The 25373-nt window shown below is 34.1% G+C and overlaps 1 protein-coding gene across 1 annotated transcript; it reads right to left on the reverse strand.

Annotated features, from left to right (window-relative positions):
- Positions 1-1293: 1293 nt before the first annotated feature.
- On the reverse strand, positions 1294-24284 carry LOC145665724 (uncharacterized). The gene is made up of 5 exons (XM_081732869.1): positions 24095-24284; positions 17231-17401; positions 14145-14329; positions 10681-10788; positions 1294-1534 (listed from the first exon to the last, which is right to left on the reverse strand). The coding sequence occupies exons 2-5, from the start codon at positions 17384-17386 to the stop codon at positions 1351-1353; spliced, it is 633 nt and encodes a 210-aa protein (XP_081588995.1). The 5' UTR covers positions 17387-17401; positions 24095-24284; the 3' UTR covers positions 1294-1350.
- Between the last annotated feature and the right edge of the window lie 1089 nt (positions 24285-25373).

The following is a 25373-nucleotide window of genomic DNA, read 5'->3' on the forward strand; positions in this document are numbered from 1 at the left end:
GTGTCAATCTCTAGTAACGTTTCGTATGAGAATATTTATGCATTTAAAAGAAGATCGCAGAACTGTTGAAGCAATAATAGCTAAGTCAAGTTCGTGTTTCATATTGCGATATCGAAAGAACATTTGATGTGAAAGAACATTGATAAGTTATGACACATATTTAATCTGCTCTGATGAGCTGTAGTATTCTTTGTTCAAATAATGACAAAGCAGAAAGTGACGAACAAGTAGTAATGTAAATGTATGCACAATTCTAGAAGCCAAAGATATGAAAAGAATAAAGAGGATGTTGCCCAGTAATGCAAATCTTCAGAATTCTTATTTAAACAAGGCAACGGGTTCCACCAGGTCATAAATTACACACTTTAAACAAAGTTAAGATACTAGTTGAGCTTGACATTATTAAAATATCTGACCGAAGGCAATGATAAATAGTAACTCGTCATATTATAATAATATCGTGTCATAAACTATTTCCTCATACAAATTTTAGAAGGAAGTTTTCTCTCAAGTTAATTGAATTTTACTATTTTTCACACTCTCTTCCCAATGAAACCAATTGCTTAATTGTTTCCTTACTGCAACCACACATACGAAATTAGTAAACGCACTGCTGCAAAAATTAAATAAAATTTTTCAGTTTTAATCTCATAGTTATGTTCTGTAAGCTGAAGAAGACGGATGATTAATGCAAGTGAATGACAACGAAATAAATTGATAGAATTAAAATATGGGAAGAAACATAAGAACATCGAGAAAACCCCACGAACACGATGTTGTCCACCACAAGCTTACATTCGATCAATTATTCGTTGTCCAAACAAATATTCCAACAACAAATTTTATTCGAATATACAAATAACAATTATTGAAAACAATAATCATTGAACCAGCCACCCTTCTCAACACTGAGAGTCTTACGGTAAATGTGTTATTTATTTACTTATTTATTTATTTATTTATTTATTATTGTGTTGATTACAACTATTACAAACTGGGATTCATCTTTGATGTTGGTTATGATTATATAACTTTTTCATTCATACATATAGTAACCCACTACACAGAAATGCCTTATCCTAACAATATCTCAGCCTCATTAATACAGTCATACAACTATATACGAAAATAGCTGTTCCTCTTAGTAAAATGGATGTGCTAAATACAGTCGTTTATTCATAACGATGGTCACACATCTCTTGATATTTTTTTCTTTCTTTCTGTTGTTACTGCAGGTTTCTTTTCAAACAATATATATTATTGAAAATATAAATAAATAAAACTGAGTGGTCAACGCAAATCTAGTTTTATTTACAATATATTACAAATATGTAAGATCTATACACATTATCAAGATTTGAATCCATTAAAAAACTTTGGCACATTGAATATGGAATAGAAATTTAAATCAAATATTGAGAAAGAGCAACCTGGGAAAAGTGTTCTACAATTTCTATTCATTTTCCCTGCGGAATGTGCTTCTTGATATAAGGTATTTTCTCCTGTATCTGCATCGTTGGTATTTGATGGTATCCTGGAATAATAATGTATTGCATTTATATTCTAAAATACAGTAATTTCTCTTAAATCTTTGGTTCTTAAACAAATTTGAAGAGTAAGATAAACTTTTATTATTCTTTATTATTTTGTTCTGTATATATTTTTTGATAAAGAAGTTTCCAATTTATGTGTTCAAGTTCATAGTTTACGATAAAATAAATAATGAGAACTCTTTGTATAAAGTTTATAATGAACAATGTTTCTAAATTTTACCCAATCAAATAAAAATAACTTGTAAGAGTACGTTGTACAGAAAGGGATTTATATAATATTCATTCCAACACCGTTAGTTTAAATCTACGAAAGAACAATATGTACTAGACTTATTGTAAAGGTTTTATGAACTACTCATTTGTGCTACAATAAAAGTTAAGCGATTGTATCTTCTTAAAACTTCACTATGTAACTTTTGTCTTCTGCAACAATACCAACTGATTGAAACACAGCAAGAACTGGTGAAGATATAATTTGGTACTGCCTAGTACTTCATATTATTCTGTGGCCACTTTCTTCTTAATTTTCAAATCGTAGTTCTAGTGTTCAGCTCATGCGATGTGTGGGTAACAACGTCTCAGATCGTCGTTATATATATCACAATTCAATTACATTACACTGTTTGGTTGTTTTTAATTTCATATTATGAACATTATAATAATATTAAGATTTTTTAATATCCCTAGGGGGAAGCTTAATACAGCATGTCCATAAAAATACTATCACACTTTAAAGTGGTATTAGCCGCTTTGGACAATTGTATTTAAATGAAATTAGTCACATTTGAAAGAAAAATTCAAATATTTTGTGCATGTCAACAATGAACAATAATGGACAATAATGTCAATAATGGACGGGATCAAACACAGAAAAAGTAAATTCAGTCATGTTTACTTCGTGATTGGTTGATATGGGTTCATTGTTGGATATTTAGCAGCAAGTTGTTGTCTCTGCTGGAGGTCACTTGGGAAGCTTTTATATTTCTGTACTGTTATGTCTTAATGTAGTTACGTAAATTTATTCGTTTCGTTGTGTTGTGATGTTATTAAAGAATAAGTTTTAACGAGTTGTGATGACCCCACCAAAAACGAAGTTGGTGCGTTTTAGAAAATCACAGCACGTAGAGTCTGGTGCAGGTTCAGCGTGCTTTCAAGCGAAGGTTTCAACATCAGGCTCTTACACACACTTTAATTTTGAAGTGGTACCGTGATTTGTGGATCATGGCTGCATATGTCTGTCAATCGGAAATTGTGGAACAAGTGAGGGAGGCATTTGTACGTAGCCCTAAGAAGTCTGTCCGTAGAGCTAGTAAGCAGTTGAACAAACCTAAACCCACCGTATCTAAGATCCTGCGTACGCGACTGAAGTTTCATCCCTACAAACTGCACCTCTTTGTTGGCATTTACATGTTCCGGAAATCTGAACGAGCGGCTTCCAGGAAGATGGACTGGATGTGCCGGAATGATGATAATGTCTTCTAGAAGTGGCCGCCGAGGTCGCCTGATTTAACAGTCTGTGACTTCTTTCTATGGAGTCATGTAAAAGATAGTGTATATGTGCCCCCATTGCCTCAAAACTTGCAAGAAGTGCAAATTCGTATGAGTACTGCCATCTAGTCCATTTCATCAGCATATGTGGCGTGAATGGGAATATCGTCGTGATGTCTGCATCGCCATCGTGAGGCCTATCAATGTCTATGAGGTATAATGAAATATTTGAGTTTTCTTTCAAATGTGACAAATTTCACTTAAATGTGATTATCCAAAAGCGACGCAATACCACTTTAAAGTATGAGAATGTTTTTATAAATATGCTGTATAATTACTTTCATTTATCTGCTAAAAGTTTTTTTTTCTTTTTTTACGTTAGCGAGTCTTATTGTGAATTGCTTTTTACTTATGCTTTGATATGAGCTGCTGAGGAAAGACAATTGTAAACACTACTTCCGGTGAAATTGAGTTATTAGGTGGAGTAGGTTGGGATTTGACCACACAACAGCATCAGGTAGTTTAATTTCGGAAATGTACTTGCAGGGGGAAGCTTGTTTGGTATGCGGTGTTTCTTCCAAACATGTTTTTAGGGGGGTCTCTGCCCCCGCGGAGCTCTGACAGTGCGCTCCGTAGAAGGCCAAAATAATACGTCTATAATAAATAATACATAGAATAGTAACAGCAGTGCCCCCCGGAATACTGATTGTGCCTCCCCGAACATTGTTTCTCAAAGAAACACTGCATTGTCATTGGGTTGCATTGCCTGGGAATGTTAATTTTTTTGTTGTTGTTTGTTTGTTTGTTTACTCGAAAGTCAGAAAATGTATCTAACCATTATGTTTTCCCGTGATTTTTCTTTAATACGTAGCCCTGGCTATTAAAATTACAACAATAGGAAAGAGATAAAAGTGTAATAAGTTACATGCATAAAGAAAAACACAGCTTTCTTACAATGCTGGATAGAATATTTATTATAAGAAAAAATAAACTAGAAATGTAACAATTTCGGAAGTATAGCACTTCCTTCCTCACAGTGTAGTCTAAGGAAGGAAGTGCTATACTTCCGAAACTGTTACTTTTCTAGTTTATTTGTTTATAATAAATATTCTAGCCAGCCTTGTAAGAAAGCTGTGTTTTTCTTTATTCAAGATAGACACAAGGCCATATTGTCATAATATCCAAGTTACATGCTTCTGATCATATAATTTTACATGAATTAGATTGAATTAACGACCTACATTTATGTCTGAAAGAACACTTGATTAGAAGTGTGGATATGTTAATCTGCTATACAGACACAGTAAGACAACTTTATGTATTAAATATTGCTTGAAATATAGTTATACATATACAAGGTGACGCAGAGCAGACGCACATATTGGAGAAGGAAAGGGGAAGAAAGGAAAACTATATGTATAAGCAATTGAAGTATGCAACTTTATTACCAACAACTTAACAAGTTTATGTTTTAAATATTACGTCAGACATGTGGCCTTCTTGAGCATAAGTACATTGTTGAAAACTGTAGAAACGTCTAAGTATGTTTTCACTAATTAGCGTTATTGCCTTAACAATGACTTCTTTCAATTCTTGAATAGTCATGATTTGCCTCTGGAACAGACGGTTTATCAAGAACTTCCTGAGAAAATGTCAGGGACAGTAAGACCGGCTGGCCAAGATGGCCACGCTTATCTCTTCACGTCGAGTGATAACACGTCGAGAGATAAAACCATCGAACATATTCCATACGGTTTCCTGCGCGTACAAGCTGTTGCTCCAAGCCAATATGATTTTCCGAGACAGTACGTAACCATGTTAGCTAACAATGAGACAATCTTAACAATCGCTGCACTGTAATAATATACTTTTTTCCGCAATACACACAGAAAACTCAATTTTTAATGTTCTAAGGGTCAATTGTAAGTGTATAGTGTTCTTATGAAATTGTATCCAATTTTTCATCTCACACATTCAATCCACTTCAAGCTATCGGTGACTGCACAATATTTAACTTTCTAATGTTCCTATCAGCTCAGCGCCACTCTCTATAATGTTTCAAACCACCTTTATAGATTCCTAATCGTACTTTGTATCTTACTATGTTCTTTTGCGAAAAATAAATAATGATCACGCAAAATTTCTGCTTCAAATATGGGGTGCTCAGAGCACAAAGGAATCAAGTCTAATTTACTACGTTCTGAGAAAGAGAGAGATAATGTTTGTGCGGAACGCTTAAGTACATGAAAAATTTAACACTGTTTTTACACATTTTAAGGAATACCAGATTGAAGTTTCGAATAGATTCTCGGTTTTAGAAGACTCGGAATGCACTAGTGTTGAGGATACTTGGATTGAAATTAGAGATAGCATTAAAAGTTCAGCAATAGAAAAATTGGGACACGCGGAAATACGTAGGAACAAACAATGGTTCGACCAAGAATGCATTAAACTAGCAGAGAAGAGAAAACAGGCAAAATTAAGATGGCTACAAAATCGGAATGAAATAACTACACAAAATTTCGCAGATATCAGGCGGGAAACTTCCAAAACTTTTAGAACAAAGAAACGCGATTTTTTGAAAGCTAAAATTAAGGAACTTGAAGATAATAGTAAAAATAAAAATATTCAGGACATGTATAAGGGGATAGGCGAATTTAAGAAAGGCTATCAACCTCGTGCTTATATATTAAAGAAAGCTGATGGAACAGTTCTCACTGATACGGATAGCCTCTTAAATAGATGGAAAGATTTCTTTGACGATTTGCTGAACACGCAGCCAAAAACTAATGCGCGTGGAGAAAAGGAGATACACACCCTAGAACCGTATATTCCAGAACCCAATCGAATAGAAGTAGAAGCCGCTATAAAGAAATTAAAGAAACACAAATCTCCGGGTGTGGATGAAATTCCAGCTGAGTTAATTTTAGCTGAAGGCGAAAAATTGTGGAACAAGATACACAAACTCATTCTCCTTACCTGGGACAAGGAAGAATCGCCACAAGAGTGGAAAGAATCAATCATTGTTCCAATTCACAAGAAAGGCGACAAAACTGACTGTAATAATTATCGAGGCATTTCTCTTCTGTCAACATCATATAAAATCCTTTCAAATATTCTATTAGCAAGACTGACCCCATACGCAGATGAAATTGTTGGAGATTATCAGTGTGGGTTTAGACGAAATCGATCAACTATCGACCAAATATTTACCATTCGCCAAATACTCGAAAAAAAGTGGGAATACAATATCCCGGTACATCAACTATTTATTGATTTTAGAAAGGCTTACGACTCGGTTAGGAGAGAAACATTGTACAACGTTCTTACAGCACTTGGAATACCGAGAACGCTAATTGGATTAATTAAGATATGCTTAAGTGAATCCCAAAGTAAAGTCCGGGTAGGAAAATTTTTGTCCACGAGCTTTCACGTCCAAAATGGCCTGAAACAAGGAGATGCGTTGTCGCCATTATTATTTAACTTTGTGCTGGAATACGCTATAAGGAAAATCAAAGATTGCAACCAGGTCCTACAGTTGAACGGTATTCACCAGGTGATGGCATATGCTGATGATGTAAATTTAATAGGGGATGATAGGAGAACAGTAGAAATAAATGCAGAGATCTTATTAAATGCTTGCAGGGACATGGGTTTAGAAGTAAATGCAGAGAAAACTAAATACATGGAAGTGCGTCGGGACCGGAATACGGCAAATTGTGGGGGCGTTAAAATATTAAATAATACTTTTGATAAAGTGGATACTTTAAAATATTTAGGATCAATATTAACAGATGAAAATCATATTCACGAAGAAATTAAATGTCGACTAAAAGCAGGGAATTCGTGTTACTATTCGGTTCAAAATCTCTTGTCGTCGCGAATTCTGTCGAAGAATTTGAAGCTTAAAATATATAAAACGATAATCATGCCTGTTGTTCTGTATGGTTGCGAAACATGGTCACTTACTCTGAGGGAAGAACATAGATTGAAAGTATTTGAGAACAGGATCCTGAGAAGAATATTCGGACCCAAGAGGAACGAGAAAGGGGAATGGCGGAAACTTCATAACGAGGAACTACATAGTTTATACGGTTTACCCAACATTGTTAGGGTCGTCAAGTCTAGGAGGCTTAGGTGGGCGGGTCATGTAGCTAGAATGGAAGAAAGTAGAAACGCTTTCAAAGTCTTGACTGGAAGACCCATAGGAAAACGACCATTAGGAAGACCTAGGCGCAGATGGGAGGATAATATTAAGATGGATCTCGCAGAGATAGGAATACAAAGTAGAAACTGGATGCAATTAGTTAAGGATAGAAGTCAGTGGAGAGCTTTTGTGAACGCGGCACTGAACCTGCGGGTTCCATAGGCCATGGAGTTAGTTAGTTAGTTAGTTTACACATTTTAAGTTATTTACAATAAGCCTTCACTAATCTTTTAATCTCTAGAAGAAGATTCAGATAGCAGATTAACAACATGTCCAAAATGACTAAAAGTTGACTTGATTTCCTTATGCATTGAACGTGCCGCATGTTCATAATAGTTGTTTTGGAGATAGAGAATTCATAACTTTGGTCAGACTAGTTCACAGACAGAATGCTAGATTCAAAACTTTTACTTCAATCAAAGTATCATAAAACACTACGGTGAATGAACGTTGACAGACATCACTTAGACTTAAATATATCCCTTGAAACTAATAAACTCATCACTGTTGTGTTTCGTTAAAAAAAAAAAAAATGGCTGAGCGAATACTGCTTAGTTCTTTACTTATTGTTCTCCTTGTGTTAAGCTTATACTCACTTTGTTTGCCCGAAGATTTATTAAAAATGTCTCATGTAATTATTTCTAAGTATGATGTCATTAACTCTGCTGACTTATACTTCTTAACCTTTTAATTACGAAGCCTTTTAAAAATAATAAAGCCTGGGATACGGCGCCAATTTTGAACAAAATGTAGGGTTATTTTCAAATGGCTGTGAATCAGGCCCTAATAGTCTTAACCTCACGAAAGTTGAAGCATTTTACAGAAAATACATGAAAGTTTCATAATTAGTATGGTTTACCCACCGACCACTCTAATCTAGGATTACGGGGTGGGGGAAAACATATTTTTTACAACTTTTCTAACAAAAAGTTTGAGTTCAGTACCCCTCTGCCGCTCTAGAAATTGATGATGCGTGTAAAATGTATATCAAAATGTTCTTTGATATATTCTCAATAACATATAACAGCAGTGTTAACATAAGGTACATACAGCATAATTAGGAAATTCCTCAAAATTATAATGTAACTACGCCACTGATTAGGACAAAAATGACAAAATGCAGGGTTATTTTCAAATGATCGTAGCTCAGGCTCTAATAGCAGTAAACTCACAAAAGTTGAAGTATTTTACGGAGAATACATGAAAGTTTCATAATTAATATGGTTTTCGCCCAACCACTGTAACCAAGGATTAGGGGGTGGGGGAAAACAAAATTTTTACAATTTTTCTTATAAATATTTTGGGTTCCGGCCCCCTCTGGCGCCCAAGAAGTTGACGATGAGCATAAAATTTACATCAAAATGTTCTTCGATATATTCTCAATAACATATAACAGCATTGTTAACATAAGATACATACAGCATAAGTAGGAAATTCCTCAAAATTATAATATAACTACGCCACTGATTAGGACAAAAATGAGAGGGTTATTTTCAAATGATCATAGCTCAGGCTCTAATAGCAGTAGACTCACGAAAGTTGAAGCATTTTACGGAGAATGCATGAAAGTTTCATAGTTAGTATGGTTTGCGCCCGATCACCGTAATCAAGGATTAGGGGGGTAGGAGAATCATCATCAAAGTCATCAAAATTAAATTCGTCTGTGTCTGAGGAAGGAAATTCAATTTGTTCTTCATCCCAGTCCGAATCTGTGTCCATTGCTTCCAACTCGTCTTGAATGTCTTCTGAACCGAGAACATTTCTCGATGCCATTTCTACTAATACACGCAACACCAGTCTCACAAGTAAAACCAACGGTAACAACTTTTCAAATTTTAGGGTCCGTTAGATTCTACTGTATGTTAAATTAAAATTCGTATGCAGGAAAGAACGCGCTCGCAACACTCAGTTCAGACTAACGCATATGAAAAGAGTAACAGCGATGTCTACGTCTTACAAGGGCTGTAGGAGCCCAGAAACCCAAACAAACTCTCTTATCACTCTATGTTGTTACCACGTGCAGAAATAAATCTTTCTTTCTCAGCCAGGTCAAGACCTCTCCCCCCATACCCTCTATTCCCAATTACGTCCCTGGCACCAAGATTGGAAGGGAAACGTTTCCTGACTGATTATTTATATTTTCTTTCACAACAATTAACTTATTGTTGTGTTAAACCTCAGAACAAAACTGCGCACTTTAAAAATTTAAATGCGTTTTAAAGAGCTTGTATGACAAATACAAAGTCACGTTCGTTCACTTTAAAAAAAAAACAACAATAACAACATAATTTCTGTATTCAGCAGTTGCCTAGTATGTCTCCTGAATAAAACACATGCAAGCGCATATATTTGATTCCCAAAAAGTTAAAAAAAAAAAATTAGGTTTAGTGGGCAAACTGCAAGGTATCTATAAATAGTTACTTCGTATCCCAAGCCTTATTTTTAGGTAACTAAATATAGTTACTTCGTGTCCTAAACAAGGTGACCAAAATTTTCACTTGCGAAAACGGGACGCATACGAATCGGCTACGGGGGGAGGGATATCTGACTTCCAGATTGCATTTTGGGACTCAGCAGTATTCTCAATTTACAAAATAAGTAAGAGTGATAACACACCATTTCTAATTTTGCGTGTACCACACAACAAATAATGGTTCCCGATTGCAAGCTCTACCCAACAATTCTTTTAACTAGCTGAACACAAAGAATTCTCACTCAATTCTCACTTGAACCACGAACACTCAATTCCCATTTGAAAATTCAGAAGTTCACGGCTGAAGCTTGGCAACGAGTGTTGGTACGGAAGGAAGAATTTGCATTGACGATTTATATTTTGAGTAATAATTACGGGACACCTAGGTCATTTTTACTTAAAAACGGGACATTTAGGCGTCTCGTTCGAGAATCAGAAATAAACGGGACAACGGTTGGAAAAAAGGGACTGTCCCGGCTAAAACGGGACGTCTGGTCGCCTTGGTCCTAAAGGTTAAACATGATTTTCAAGATATCGATACAAACAGAACGATATTAGCAGTTGGACTTCATGGCAAATTATACTGTTATGTTCATCACCTTGTTGAAAATAATATGGAACAAACTTTTGATTGTATCATTCTGTTTTAGTCCGTCCTTGTTCAAGTAATACGGATTTTCAAAATTTTTACCTATTTTGAAGATTTTAAATGGAAAGTTGAATTTACTGTAAACTTCTCGTAAGGAAAATAGTAAATATGAATTATAATTCAGATGTGCAGATTACTCAAGCAATCAGTTATTAGATCAAGTTGTTAATTGGGATTTCACCTTTCCAAAACAATAATATAAATACTTTCGCAAGAGAACAGTTATAAAATCAAATAGTAATTCGTCTATAACTCAAATATACTGATTAGTTTCATTAGTAAACTAGAAAAAATATCGTATTTTACTTACGAAAAAATTAACATCATTATTTGTTCAATTAATTTACTCTTCATTGCTAAACGTTTTCCACTTTCACAAAGCGTCTGCAATATGCAGGCACGACCGTTGAATCCTTGGCTGAAAAGTTTACAAATGAAGAAAAAATGGAATAATTCCAATATGTACGTTGAACGCAACATTAGATATAAATTATGATAGTTAGATTTACTAGTACTATATATTTTATTTTTAAGATTATATGTAGCATTGTTAAGTGTGTTTGTCACCATTTGGAGAAAAACAGTAATAGATACAATCTGCTGTTTTTACATATATAGATACCTCTAAAATATGTGTTCAACTAGAATAAAAACTATCAAACGTTTAGCAAAATCAGCAAAAACTATTGGCAACGAACAAACGAGATTAAATACATTGTAACCAAAACCACATCTAAATTTCCTTGAATATATTTGACTTTTAGTTAGGTTTATTAACAGTAAAACTATTAACCACATATGGTAATACATGAGATACATAGAATAGAGATAATTATCTCACGGGAACTATTTGGTATTCAAATTGAGCTTAATAGTGATATTTTTTACATTAAATTTGGATTCGAAAAGGCAGAGTGACAAAAAGCTATTGTTTTGCCAAATTTCTTGGAATATAAATGTAGAAAGAGAATAATAGACCGAACATATTTATAATGTGATGTCCGTTGGCACAGAATAAGTGCACAAGTGCTAACATTAATTATTTTTTTTCTGTGGTGTGAAATGTAAATGTAATAAAGTCGTCAGATAAAGACTGAGCATTGCTAGGGTCACCGCCACAAAGAAAAGCGTACATCAATGATAAGATGTATAGTGGTGTGCAACAATTGGATTTTATCTGGTCTGCAATATTCCATACAATACAAATGTGAAGGAAAGCAGAATACCAGGATGTTTTCGAATGCCACCAGACACTGCTTAAATGAAATAGTAGACTTCGTTGGTGTGTCAGGGATATAATGAGGTGAAACAGAAAACTGTGTGAACTTAAACCAATGAGGGAAAAATACACTTGTAACCCTGATTATGAATCTGAAAACCAGCATGCGTGAGAGATAATATACAGTTTTTCCTTTTTCATTTTATCTCACGACGAAGCAACCATACATAAAACATACAAACAAGCTGAAACAACATTTCTTCTTTGCTCCTACACTGCACAATCAGTCTATGCTAACCTTAATTAAGCTATTCATAAAATTAAAAAAGTATTGAAATACACAAAATTTGTACACGTGTTCTTTAATTCGATCAGAAAAAAAGCTGATATGGCATTTTTTTAGATACACGTAGTCGCGAATTATGTTCTCGCTAAAATGGAATTAATCAAATAAAATACAGGGTGTCCGAGAAGTCCTTCCCTGATTACAGAAATTGATAACTCAGGCTAGAAATAAGATAGAAATATGAAACTGGTGTTGAATTGTTTACAAACTATAAAAGTTTTTGTCTGTGTTAGGTTTGTTCTGTTTTACCAAGTCTCAATTTTTTTTTGTTTGTTTTAGGTTTGTAGTACGTAAGTAAGAAGCCCAAGAAGCCATGCCAACCAACTAGGAGAAGGCACAATGTGTTCTGTGGTACCATGAGACACGATCACCAACCACGGTGCAGAGACAGTTCCAGACAACATTTGGGAAGACTCCACCTGATGTCAAGAGCATTAAAGCCTGGTATGAGAAGTTCAAGAACACAGGGTCGGTTGCTGACCTTCCGAGGTCTGGTCGACCAAGAACCTCAGCAGACACGGTGGAGGCTGTGCGGCAGTCTTTTCTGAGAAGTCCTAAGAAATCTGTGCGCAGGGCCTCACGTGAATTACAGATACCAAAAAGCTCTATCCATGACATTTTACACAAACGTTTATTGTTTCGTGCTTACAAAGTGCAACTCGTTCAGGCCTTGTTGCCCGACGACGGTGCACGTCGATATGACTTTGCGGTCGAAATGCTATCACGTATTGAGGACGATAATGGTTATCTCAGACGAATTGCCTTTTCCGACGAAGCGACATTCTTTGTCAGTGGAGTAGCGAATCGCCATAATGTACGTATTTGGGGTTCAGAACCCCCCAGGGAGGTCAGGGAGTTCACCAGAGGCAGTCCAAAGGTGAATGTTTGGTGCGCGTTATTGCACGATCGAATTATCGGGCCATTCTTCTTCGCTGAGGATACCATCACATCTGCAGTGTACCTGGATATGTTGCAGCTGTATGCTGTTCCTCAGCTGCTTCAGTATCGCCCCGATGTCGTTTTTCAGCAAGACGGTGCACCACCTCATTGGGGTTTGGACGTCCGTGCCTATCTCGATAGGACATTTCAGGGGCCATGGATTGGTCGTGATGGACCAACAGCTTGGCCTCCACGCTCTCCTGACATAACCCCATTATACTTCTTTTTATGGGGTTATGTCAAGGATGAGGTCTACCCAACACGTGTACCAGATCTTGAAACCCTGCAGCAACGAATAACCACAGTCGTTGCATCGATCCCTCCAGTGATGTTGGCTAATGTGTGGCTGGAAATTGAATATCGCCTAGATGTGCTACGTGCTACCAAGGGTGCTCATGTGGAAGTGTACTGGTGTGACCAAAACTTTTATAGTTTGTAAACAATTCAACACCAGTTTCATATTTCTATCTTATTTCTAGCCTGAGTTATCAATTTCTGTAATCAGGGAAGGACTTCTCGGACACCCTGTATTTTTTCGAGCAATGATACTTTGGTTTTCGTGTGATGAACTCGCTAAATCACAACAAATTTTAAAATCGATAACATTATTTCATATGATTTTCAATAGGAAAATGTTATGAATCTGTGAATAATGGGGTAGTATTTCTATGTGTAGTCCAGGGGCGTCATTTAGGGGGGAAGGAAGGGGCAATTGTATTCCCCAAGAGTTTGAAGAATACATATACTAGTACAAAACGTGAAAGTCTTTTGTTGATGGTGCTCTTGCTCCCTCAAGCGAAGTCTGAAATGACGCCCCTGGTATAGACATTGACGAATTCTTTATATGATTCATTTTTAATTTGTGTCAACTGTAAAATGTATTCAAAGCTCTGTATCTTGAACATTAGTATTAAACAACTTAATATAATTGATAGTTTCAAGTGTGCACATTTTTTACACCGTACAAGGAAAATATTGGACTACTATAACGTAATTTCATGTTAAACTTCGTAATCCAACTCGATAAAAGCGTCCAGAAGGCGATCCACCCCCTCAAAATGATGCTTTTCGATTCGCTAATGAGTGAAATTAAGAAAAAAAAATTCTCTCTATCATAATTCTTTTATAAGAATAAATATGAAAATATTATATCTGGAGTTGAGATGAGAGTTGGTGATATCCGAAAGTGATATGAATAAACAAATTTATTTGAACATGATTGTATATCGAGAGATATGTTTTAATAAATAATATATTAAAAGAAACTTACGCATTGAGAGCTTTTTCTACTTTGTCAAACACTCGTCTTCGATCGTTCCTTCTAATCTCTGTTATAGTGTATTTGTCAGCTAAAACTGTACTGTTGTCGGGTAATTCATAGGACAAAGCGAAAGCTAATCCATATTCCCAGTAGTCATGTGGATCGTATGTTGCGGTCGTGATGCAAGCAGTAACCTTAAAACAAAGGATACAATAAGTGAAATTCGCAATTCCATTTCTATGTAAATAGCCAAATTCTCCCGCGATGATGAGAAGCAAAATTGTTATTACTTTATTCATGTATATGAGCAGAACTTAAAAAAAGGAGACAGTTACTTATATTGACTTGAAACTTATATGTTTTAAGTAACAATGTTGTTTCTCTTATATGTTTGCAACTAACATAAATTCACAATAATCTCTTTAATGCCTGAATATAGTCTATTATTATAGAATCAGATCATGATACTAATCTCTCTCTCTCTCTCTCTCTCTCTTTACCTTTCTTTGTTTCAGACTCTAAGATGGAATGTAAAACGACCAAATTGAATACAGTTATGATTACGTTGCTTTTCCTTTTGAAACAACAATTTAGTATAAAACCTTATGTGTAATTTTCGAGAAAAGAATACAAATAAATTTCTTTATAAACCTAAAAAATTGATGCTGTACGACAAACATGTCACTCATTGAGGTGAAACTAATACTAAAGTATATCCTCATTTAGCTATTCATTAGGATGCTAAGCTAAAGATCCTAATGTATCTGTGAACACAAGATATTAAAATTTGCAGTATACGTATTGAGGAACAGCTCAGAATTATAATTAACTCTTAAATTTCAAATATTTAACTAAAACATTGTCCAAATATATGTCGATCTATAGATCACATCAAGATGAATTAAATATCTGTTTCAGGGTAAATTTTCTTAAGTAGTTTAGAGAAAATTAAAAACAAAAAACCGTTATGACGCTAAAAGCTACAGTGAAACCTCTGAATAACGGACACCAGTGGGACGGAAATTTTTGTCCGTTACTGAGAGGTGTCCGTTACAGAGAGGTTACAAAAATTTAATTTCTTTCAACGGTAATTGTATGCAGTAACATACAGTAAATACATTATGTATGAGCGTAATTACATAAAATTCAGTATGAAAATACTCTATTTAGTAGACTACGTATTTGAATTACTGGTACGGATGAAGGAGAAATTCATTTCTGTTAAATAATATTATTGTTGGGGAATGTGTTAATATGTTCATATACTGCAAATGATAATGCGTATATGGTAATTTTCTTAAGGACATGTCATCACTCTGTAAAAAAATACATTAATTCACATACTGCTAATACTAAAAGTAAAAAATAGCTTTAAAAAGTATTCAATATTATTATTCAATACTGAAAATGTGGAGAAGAAACTCACCAAATTTCTTGGGGAAAAGTCTGTAGTACTTGTCTGTCGTTTACATCCTACGGACACTAGTTTCTGTTCGAAATTTGCTTGCAACTGTTGGATCAAATGGAGAACTTCTGTTTCACTGCGATTAAGGCAAATTTCTTTAATTGTTCAACTGTTTGACAGACCAATTTGTACAAAAGAAAAATTTTGCTTTTCCAAAAAAAGTAAGAGAGAAAACACTGCTCGTTGAAAAATTATTGCAAATTAAACAATGTTTCTTTTGTTACCTAGTTATCTATGAAATTGTCGGGAAAGATGTAAGGCCCAGAGAAAAAGCATTAAATTTGTTAGGGAAGGGAAGATCCGCACAGAATTCTTGACCATACGACTAACCCTGCATGAATGTTAGCGCTTATTGAATATTTTCTAGGATTTCCACCAGAAAGCAGTTTATTGCGGGCAGGAAAAAAAAGAACCATCTCAAGTTCAGCTTGAAGTTGTTCTGTTTGATTATAAATACACTTGTGGAGAAAAGACTTTTCTGTCTACTGTCATATATCGCAGAAACGAGAATAATTCCTGTCCGTTATGAAGAGGTTATTGAAACGTTTGGGGGTAAAAAAAGATTGTCCGCGTCCGTATCTGAGAGTGTCTGTAAAAGGGAGGGTTTTCTTTCGTAAGAGAACACATATTTTTGTCGGGACAAAAAAATCTGTCCGTATTATAGAGGTGTCCGTTATTGAGAGGTGTCCGTTAAGGGAGGTTTCACTGTATATCGTTTCTTGCATATAATAAATTAGTTTTGTTTTGCCGTAATTAATTGTATTTATGTATGTAGCTGTATGGACGGGTAAAAGTTATAATGCTGTAAATTACGTAGACACAGAAACCAGATCATGCGCGCAACCAGAAATTTTTGTTGGCCGGGGTCCAAGCTTTGTGGAGTCCAACACTACAAGCCACTACATCTATGTAGTATTGAACGGGTATTATTTTGCACCCGAAAAGATTATAAGTAATTGTAAAATATCTTTAACTATATTTTCAGAAAAACATAAAACTAGATTCATTTTATATTAGAAAAAGTACAGAAGTAGCGTAAAATGAAATTTTTATGCTAAATCAACTATTTCCCTGTTACACAAGTATGGTTTTATTGAGAAAGGGTACAAATGTATGTTGAGTTAAGAAGTTTTGCGGGGTACGTACCCGGTGGACCCACCGTGGGTGCATCCTTGAACCAGATCTATGTAAATGAATTTCTAAATAGAAAATGTGTCGTTTAAACCAGAGCGTTATTTTGAAAAATGACAGGTTTCATCAGATACTTGTGAAAGTTTTAGTGATAGATCAAATAACTATTTTCTTTATCAGAAAAAGTGGCATTAGTCAGACAAGAAAATAGTACTTACATCACTATAATTTTCAGGCTTCCATATGTAGCAAAATAAACTGTTAATTACATATCAGAGCTATTGTTGTTTATCTTTTCCTAACGGTTTCACAAACATTCCATTATTCGCATATCACTTGTATAGGAAGAGTAATTACATTTATATAAAGTACTGTGAATTCCACGAAAATCAGAATAAAAGTAAATTGCATTGTTTTATAAATACGTGCTTCTATCTGATCATGATAATATGAGTTCTTAATAAAATTACGAATCAAAATAAAAGTGTTATATACTTACGTCGAATGATGATCCAGTCGGAAAAGTCAAATAGCGTTTCTTTCGTGACAGTAAATGGGTAGAATTATATCTTGAAGATTTATGTTTTGACGTTTCATCTGAGAACCCAAATGATCCCATGCATAGCAGTAGAACACCAATTATGTAAATATCCATGTCGATGTACGTTGGCTACAATTTAATAGACAACATAAAGTATTTACATAATATCATTTGAAGGAATAAAAATCTTTTTATTTAATAGTATTTAGAAGTTACCTTGCACGTTATCTGATACGCCCTGATATAGAGATGAGAAAAGCCAGCTTTTGGTGGAAGGGAAATTTTAGTTTTCTTTGTTTTTTTAAATGATATTCTTGTTTAAGTGACATGTTTGTTTTTCTGTAGTGGATTCTGCAACTTAAAAAGTACCTTTACAAGATTCACTACGTAAGAATCTTATGTTTAATCCGAGATTGGCTATCTTTGCTGGTTTTAGAGCTGGTATTTCATTGGTGGCCAGAGAGAATGTACTTACGAAACCCAACATGTAAAATGGTCATATTAGTAGCCTAACGTCTTGTCAAGTTCCTGAAAGTTATACATCTGTCAAGTATTCTATAGGTTGCCTGTATTCAAATTGACAGGCAAGAAAAAGTATCACAAACCATAAAACATAGACTTGCCAATATTTGTGTTGGTGTAGGATTGTGTTTATATCTGGTTTTCCATTCGGGAAACAGTTTATTGAAGCTTCATATATTCTATTAGAATATAGCGTAATGTTTGCAAAATAAAAGTCATAAACAGCCATTTTAGGTATCATATTATTTTAATGGTAGTAAAAGTTCATTAGTTACAGATTTTTCTATTTTCTTTATATCATGTCAGTATTTGAAATAGAAAACTCGGTTATAGCGTAATTAACCTCCTCCTGCTCAAATTTTAACGGCCTCAATAAGTGCTAAATAAATATGCATACATACCTATGAATATGTATATAGATAAATACACTTATTCCGCGTAACTTCCAACATAAAAGGTGTTTTTAACTCCAAAAGAAAAACTAAAGTTTCAGTTTCTGCATAAATTCTAAATGACATTTTGCCCCACTAAGGTTAACAACTACATTTTCAGAGCAATTATTCTCATTATTATCATAGGTATTCTATATCATTATTGGCAGGTCACTTGTCGCAACTGAGAACCTTCCATGCTCCACGGTCTTTCGTTAAGCTTTTCGTTTTCACGTACGATTTTTTCTGTTTTGATATCGTCCATCAATTTTAGCCTCCCTCTTTTTCCTTCTGCCATTCCCTCTAACACGTTCTTCATGATAGAGTTTCTTCTTACTCAATATTCCAACCAGTTTATCTTCCTCTTTTTAATAATATCTAAAATTGTTTTTTGCCCCCACCATTTCTAAGACTCTTTCATTCGTTTTCCGCTCGGTCGAGCTGATTCTCTCCATTCTTCTCCACACCCATATTTCGAAAGCTTCCAGTCGTTTTCCATCATTTTTCTGCGTAATGTCCATGTTTTGACAAATACATTACAATACTCCATATTAAGCATTTTATGATTCTTTCCCCAGCTCCTTATTCAAGGTCCTACAAAATAGTCTTTTCTTCCTCCTAAAGGGTTGTTTCGCCATTAATATCCTTGCTTTTATTTCTCATTCACATTTCATATAATCACTAATAATACTATCCAAGTATCGAAAACTAGACATCTGTTATATTTTCTCCCCTCCTACTTCCATATTTGGCATCGACTGCTTCGTCAAATCTCCATGACTTTTCTCTTTATAACATTTATTTTCATCTCATGTTCTTCACAGCCCTTCTTCAAGTTCTCTAACATCTTATGGGTTTTGTCTTCAGACTCCGCAACAAGCGTCATATTATCTGCAAACAGTATACACCTAATCATTCTACCTCTTACCGAAATACCATCTTCATTATGTAGTTTCTTTCTTCACTATCTTTTCTAGATATATATTAAATAATGTTGGCGAGAGACAGCATCTCTGCCGAACTCCTCTTCCAATTGCACTCTCCTCTGTCATTTCCTCCCCTATTCAAACACTTACTTCTTGGTTCATATATAAGTTTGTTATGGATCTTTGACGTTTCCATTTCAACGCAACCTCTTTAGAACTTCCAACAACAATACCCAGTTCACGCGGTGAAAGACCTTTTCTAGGTCAATAAATACCACATACACCTCTTTCGTTTTTTTAAAAAAATAAACCTTTCACCGATCACTCTTAATAATGCAATTGCATCCCTTGTGCCTTACCTTTCCTAAATCCGAACTGTTCCTCTTTAATTTTTTCATCTGTTCTTCCATACACCCTTCTGTTCAGAATTCGAAGCAAAATTTTTGCTGCATGAGATATGAGACTAATAGTTATATAATCTTCACATCTCTTTGGGTTCATTTCTGAGCCATCGGTATCATGATCGTTTTCAGGAAGTGTTTTGCTCACTCTCCTGTTTCATATGTTTCATTGCACAGTCGGAACAATTGCTTTTTTGTTCTTGTCTCCCATATTCTTAATAAATTCGATTGGCATATTATCTATCTCGGTTACATTTCCATTCTTACTTTCGGATATAGCTTTTCTAACTCATCCCGAAGAATACTAAACCCTTTATCATCTTCGCCTACTTGATTTTCTATTTCAACTTCTACGCAATGTTGTAATAGGAATAGGTCTTTTATTTTTTTCTATTGTTATCGTAATACCCTCTTGCTTCCTCCGAAGCTGCTTGTATATTCCTCATATTTCCCAATTCTTTCTATTTTTTCTATGTCCTCGCATTTTCTTTTGTGAAACTCTTTGCACATAATGTATGTTCTCTTTCTTTGCCAGCAACTAGGGAAATATAAAATGGTAGTTTCCTGTTGCCTTCCACTTCGCAATAGTTATTGTTAACACTATTAAAATTTTACTAAATATTTCGCCGTAGATTACTCTAATAGCTCTACAAATAATTCATTCGAACTAGGAAAACAATTGCGTTCGCCGATTTGCCCCTTTTCTTTCCTTTCAAATGATCCATTATTTTTTGCTGTTGAAATTTTCATATTTCTTTCTTCAAATTGCATTAATTAAATTATTTTTCGCCTTGTAATTGAAAAAAAATGGATCATGCTGTTATTCCTCTATTAAAACTAAAATATTCAAGAAGAAATAAAATTTCCTTAGAAGAAAAAACCGTAAAAAACTTCGATATATATATATATATATATATATATATATATATATATATATATATATATATATATATATATATATATATATATATATATAAGCTGTTTCTTTCGCTCTCTTGCATCTCTAGCCTTAAGTGTCAATTATTTTCCTTTATTATGAGTTAGAAGGGGGTGAAATATTTGCCACACAGTTCATTGAATACTTAGAATCAAGCATAGAAAGTGAAAAGTGTTGTGACTTATTCAATAACGATTACTTGACTTAAAAAATCCTACTGTATAAAATGTAATGTTTTCTCACATGTATTCGAGAAATATTAGGAAATGTTTATAGTGAAATCGTTCATTAATAGGGGAGCAAAGTTTAATATACAGTACAGTAACGGATAGGATCATGCACTAAAGATACAAAAATATACACTAAAAAGTTACAATATACACAGTATAAATAATATAATATGCACTTAAGGTCTCATTCATTTCATATCCAATTGCTAAAATACAATGTTTACTGCATGTAGAACAAACATCCATAGTACACTACTAGTTACTACTAGTTACTATTACCTATAACCAAATATTTTAATAAAAATCTTAGACTACTGTTTTCCTTAAGATATGTGTATAACTTTATGCAGTACACATTCTGGAACTACAATCTTATGTACGTTTACAAGAAACTGCTAAACTGAAAAATTAGTAAGGAACATATTTTGGATACACTTAAATAGTGTGGTATTTGATAATTTCTGAAAGATGCTGTGACTCTGCCACCAATGCTCACTACGTGTGAGGTGAAGACTTGTTATTTTGACAAGAGTTTTTCTGTTTGAAAGCCATGCTGGAAAAGAGGATAGGAAAAATGCTTTCCTAGAGACCTCCAATACACACGAAAAAAGTTATTAAGATTGTTAAGAATATTAAAATTACCGTATTAGTAACTTCGAATATATGCAGAAACATGCTCAGAATAGCTATGCACTAATTTTAAAAATATACCTTTGTGTATGCACTCTGCTGCTTTTAAAAATCCAAGCTCTAATAATGAATTTTTTGAAGTTAAATATATGCTGCTTGTTTTCTCACATTAATTCACATTTATTGTATGTTATTATTATTACTTAATAAAACTATTTCATCTTAAATTATATTCCGTTTTCTTTGTGACTTTTTGTGACTCATTACTGTATACCTACTTTTGCATTTTCCGGTATAAAAAATGCCACAAAGTAAGGACATGTTCGCTCTTGCTTAGCGTTTTCATTGAGTACTAAGACGAAAGTTTCATTAGCATTTGATTCTTACTTTAATAGTCATGTTGAATTATAATTCTCAATTATTCAGTTTCTATCAAGATGTTTAATGAATTTTGCGAAACATCATTTACCCAGGGTCCGTCCGTTGTGATATGATACATCTATCAACCAGTGATTGCACTGGTCACGGGTCACCGGATCACTTTGTGTCACGCCTTTGGTCCGGGCCTCTTTTCTCAGACCAGGTCTGACTTTCTGATCCGAATTGACCCAATGAACCGGAAACAGTGGAAATATCAACTATACACCATTATTGTCAAATTTCATAATGGATAAACAATGTCCACTACTCGAGCTCGAATATTCGCATGTCTAATTCTCGGTGCAATCTTTGTTAATTAAGCACTGATAGTCTTTCAAATCTAATGCTTGAGATCAATGATTCGATCCCACCTCCAGCCAAATGGGCCTTACTGTGCAAAAGCACCGTATATATATGTTTTCTTGGGATTATTCCTTCTCTTTCTACTGTATTTATTCCACCATTATCGTCAATCTCATCAAGACAGTTTCCGTTTAGCCTCACTGATTAACCGAGGGGCTTTAAACTCAAACAAAAAATTCTTAATGAAGGCACCATGAATTGAAAGTTTCAAATATGATTTCAGGTTTATTCGACTACCGTATTGAGAAATAACGCAATCTTTTGGAACATTAATTATACAAAAATATTTAATAAAATATAGTTTGGGCTCAGCGAAATCTTTTATATACTACACGATAAGATTTACAGGCTCAATCTTTAATTTTGACTATTCTCATGAGGAAATATGCAATTTTTCTTGTCTATGAGTGTCTCGCCGATACACTTTGTAATCTTTCAGTTCAGTGATTTGATACGCACAAACTCATGCAATAAGAGTAAAAGAAAAGTTATAGATTTAGTGAGAAGACAAAAAGGGTGAAGAAAGAATTATGTTTGTTATAACTACATAGTTATAGCAGCCACATGCATTTACTCCATATGTATGAAGATTTTCTCTGAGCCATATACCGAGTCACTCTAGGTCATGAGTCTGTTCGGGTCACCAGTCTGATAGATCATGGACCTGACTTCTTACGGGTGACGAGTCTACGAGGGCCTAAAGAAATGTGTACATAAACTTACATACATAGACGTAAAAACTACCACTCCCAGTTAACTGTACTACGATCAGGTATGTGACTGTATATAGCATGTGAACGGAATTCAGTTTGGTTTTCGGAGCTAAAGTTTAGAAAACCTAGACTTGAATAAAGCATCCTTTCTCAAATTAAATGAAATACCTATACGTTAAGATGAATGAATATTTGAAAATAGAAAATATTTAAGTCTTTAGATTTGTCGAATGAAAGGACATTAGTTTCATTGTAGCATTGTGTTCCAGGGACAGATTTGTAGTTTCCATTCTCAGTTACACTAACACTATAACCTCAACAGAACTGTGGTTAGTCTATGAAGCAAGAATTTAAATCCATAATTATTCCAATAAGAATACATAGGAAAACGATTTTTCATTGTCCATAACTTGGAATCAATTGAATCAATCCCGTCATCATCAAACTCGATACTTACCTTTTGCCTCTCTGCAGCTTGACCAATCGATCAAATTGACCTTGAATTTTCGTGTCTCTTGGACGGACACGCGGACAGACCCAGCAAATATTTATATAAAGAAGATTTTTGGTAAACAAAACTTCTTAATAACAAGCAAGAAAAATTGGCATGTACTGGTGAAAACACATCAGAAAAGATCCTGTATACAACGTCCAATTTGAGTGAAATGTGGCTGATCGGGAACCCTCAAAGAAAATATACATTTTATTGTATCAAAACGGAGTACATTTAAACGAAGGTTGTATGATCATGTGAAAACTTGTACCATGAAATGAATCTTATCTCTTTTTACTTTCATATTTTGACAGATTTCAATTGTAAACAATAGACTCATTTCTGAAGAACAGTGGAAGATACGTACATGCAAAGTTTAATTAAAACCGGTCAAATTTTAGGAGAAACGACGTGAAAAAACCAGATGTACAGACAGACACACAAATCTCGATTGAATCGAATAACGTATGATTGTTTAATTGAGTACCATTATTATTATTATTATTATTATTATTATTATTATTATTATTATTATTATTATTATTAGAGTTGTAGAGTAGTGATAATAGTATTTGAATGACGAGCACATCAGACGTAGTTCACAAATGTATAACAATTATCAACCTATTAACACAATTTCCAAAGCTTAGCTGACAAATACTTACTTAGAATTCCCATTACGCGCGAGATATTATTTTGATACAAGTAATGTATAAGATTATATATTTTCTCTCAAATAGTTTCATTAATACTCACAGTAATAGAATGTGTTGTATTCTTCACAATTAACGATTCACAAGAAGGCCATTCTAACCCCTTGCATTAAAAGCAACATGTGAGTTATAGAACAATTTATATAATTTGGTGTTCTGACTTCATAGAAGGAATATTTCGAAAGGTTCTTTTAGATGAGGACCCATAGCTATAAGTACCTACGTGCTCTATAACTACATCCGTGTCAGTCGCTTTGCAACTAGGTTTCAGTAAAATTATTTTCTTTCATTGTTGTAGTCTATAGCACTCAAGAAACACATGCCTAACAATAATGCATAAGAAAGTGTGTTACGATACGTGTGTTTTCTTATTTCATATAACGGATAAGTCAAAATTACTTATTTAAACAATAGAACTGGATTCTTCTTTGCTTCTGCAAACATACTGTGGTAACTAATGTGAGACATCATACTGTTGACAAGAACTTATTAAACATTACGTCTGGTAAGGTTATTTAACACATTAGTAACATATTGATCTTCACAAAATTAGAAAAAAAGAATCTACTAAACAAGAGGTTTCTAAATTAGAAGCTGACGAAGTACTGAAAATGTGTTATGCCGTACTACGGATTAACATCAAAATTATGGCTAATCAGATAAATATTATGTTTGCAATGCAAATCAAGAAATAATTATATAACATACCATAATGAATACGACTATAAAATAGTTCACTAACTATGAGGCAAGTGTTAGTTATTTTGCGAACATGAGAAAGTTTTGTTTTCTTTTCAAATTCATATGTCATATATAGCAATGTATTTGAATTTTGTATTAATAGCATTCAGCTTTCGAGCGAGCATAGGCTAATGTTTTTAGACCAAGAGATAGAACACATTTTATTTACCCCTGTTTACCATAAGCTTTGTTATGTGCAGAGTCTTCAGAAAGGCTTTTCTTAACGTTGGTGAGTTGTGGGCGTCAGAGTAATGACGTCTTCAACATGGCTGCCGACGGAATTCATAACACAAGTTTAACTGAGATTAACTTTCCACTCAATGAAGGTGGAAACTTCGGTCGTGTATCATATTGAAGCTAATAAACGTGTCTAAAATTTCATGTCATTTTCGTTTATTTACATCACCGCCATCTTTAACTATGGTGCATGATTTACTCAAAATTTAGTTTCATTCACGTTATTATAAATATTTACTGGCAAATAACTCTGAAACCATTATAGATATGAGAAAATGATCTGAAACAAACGTGATACAGCAGAATCTATAATTCTACAACGAAGCGTAGTAGAGAATTGGTCT

The sequence above is a fragment of the Thermobia domestica genome, chromosome 12 (assembly GCF_964235325.1).
Source record: "Thermobia domestica chromosome 12, izTheDome1.hap1.1, whole genome shotgun sequence".
NCBI classification, from domain to species: Eukaryota; Metazoa; Arthropoda; class Insecta; order Zygentoma; family Lepismatidae; genus Thermobia; species Thermobia domestica.

Coding starts and splice junctions, on each gene's coding strand:
- LOC145665724 (XM_081732869.1), bottom strand. CDS start 17,386: ATGGATATTTACATAATTGGTGTTCTACTGCTATGCATGGGATCATTT. Junction 14,330..17,230: donor CGACTGGATCATCATTCGAC/GTAAGTATATAA, acceptor CTTTGTTTTAAG/GTTACTGCTTGCATCACGAC. Junction 10,789..14,144: donor GTAGAAAAAGCTCTCAATGC/GTAAGTTTCTTT, acceptor TAAACTTTTCAG/CCAAGGATTCAACGGTCGTG.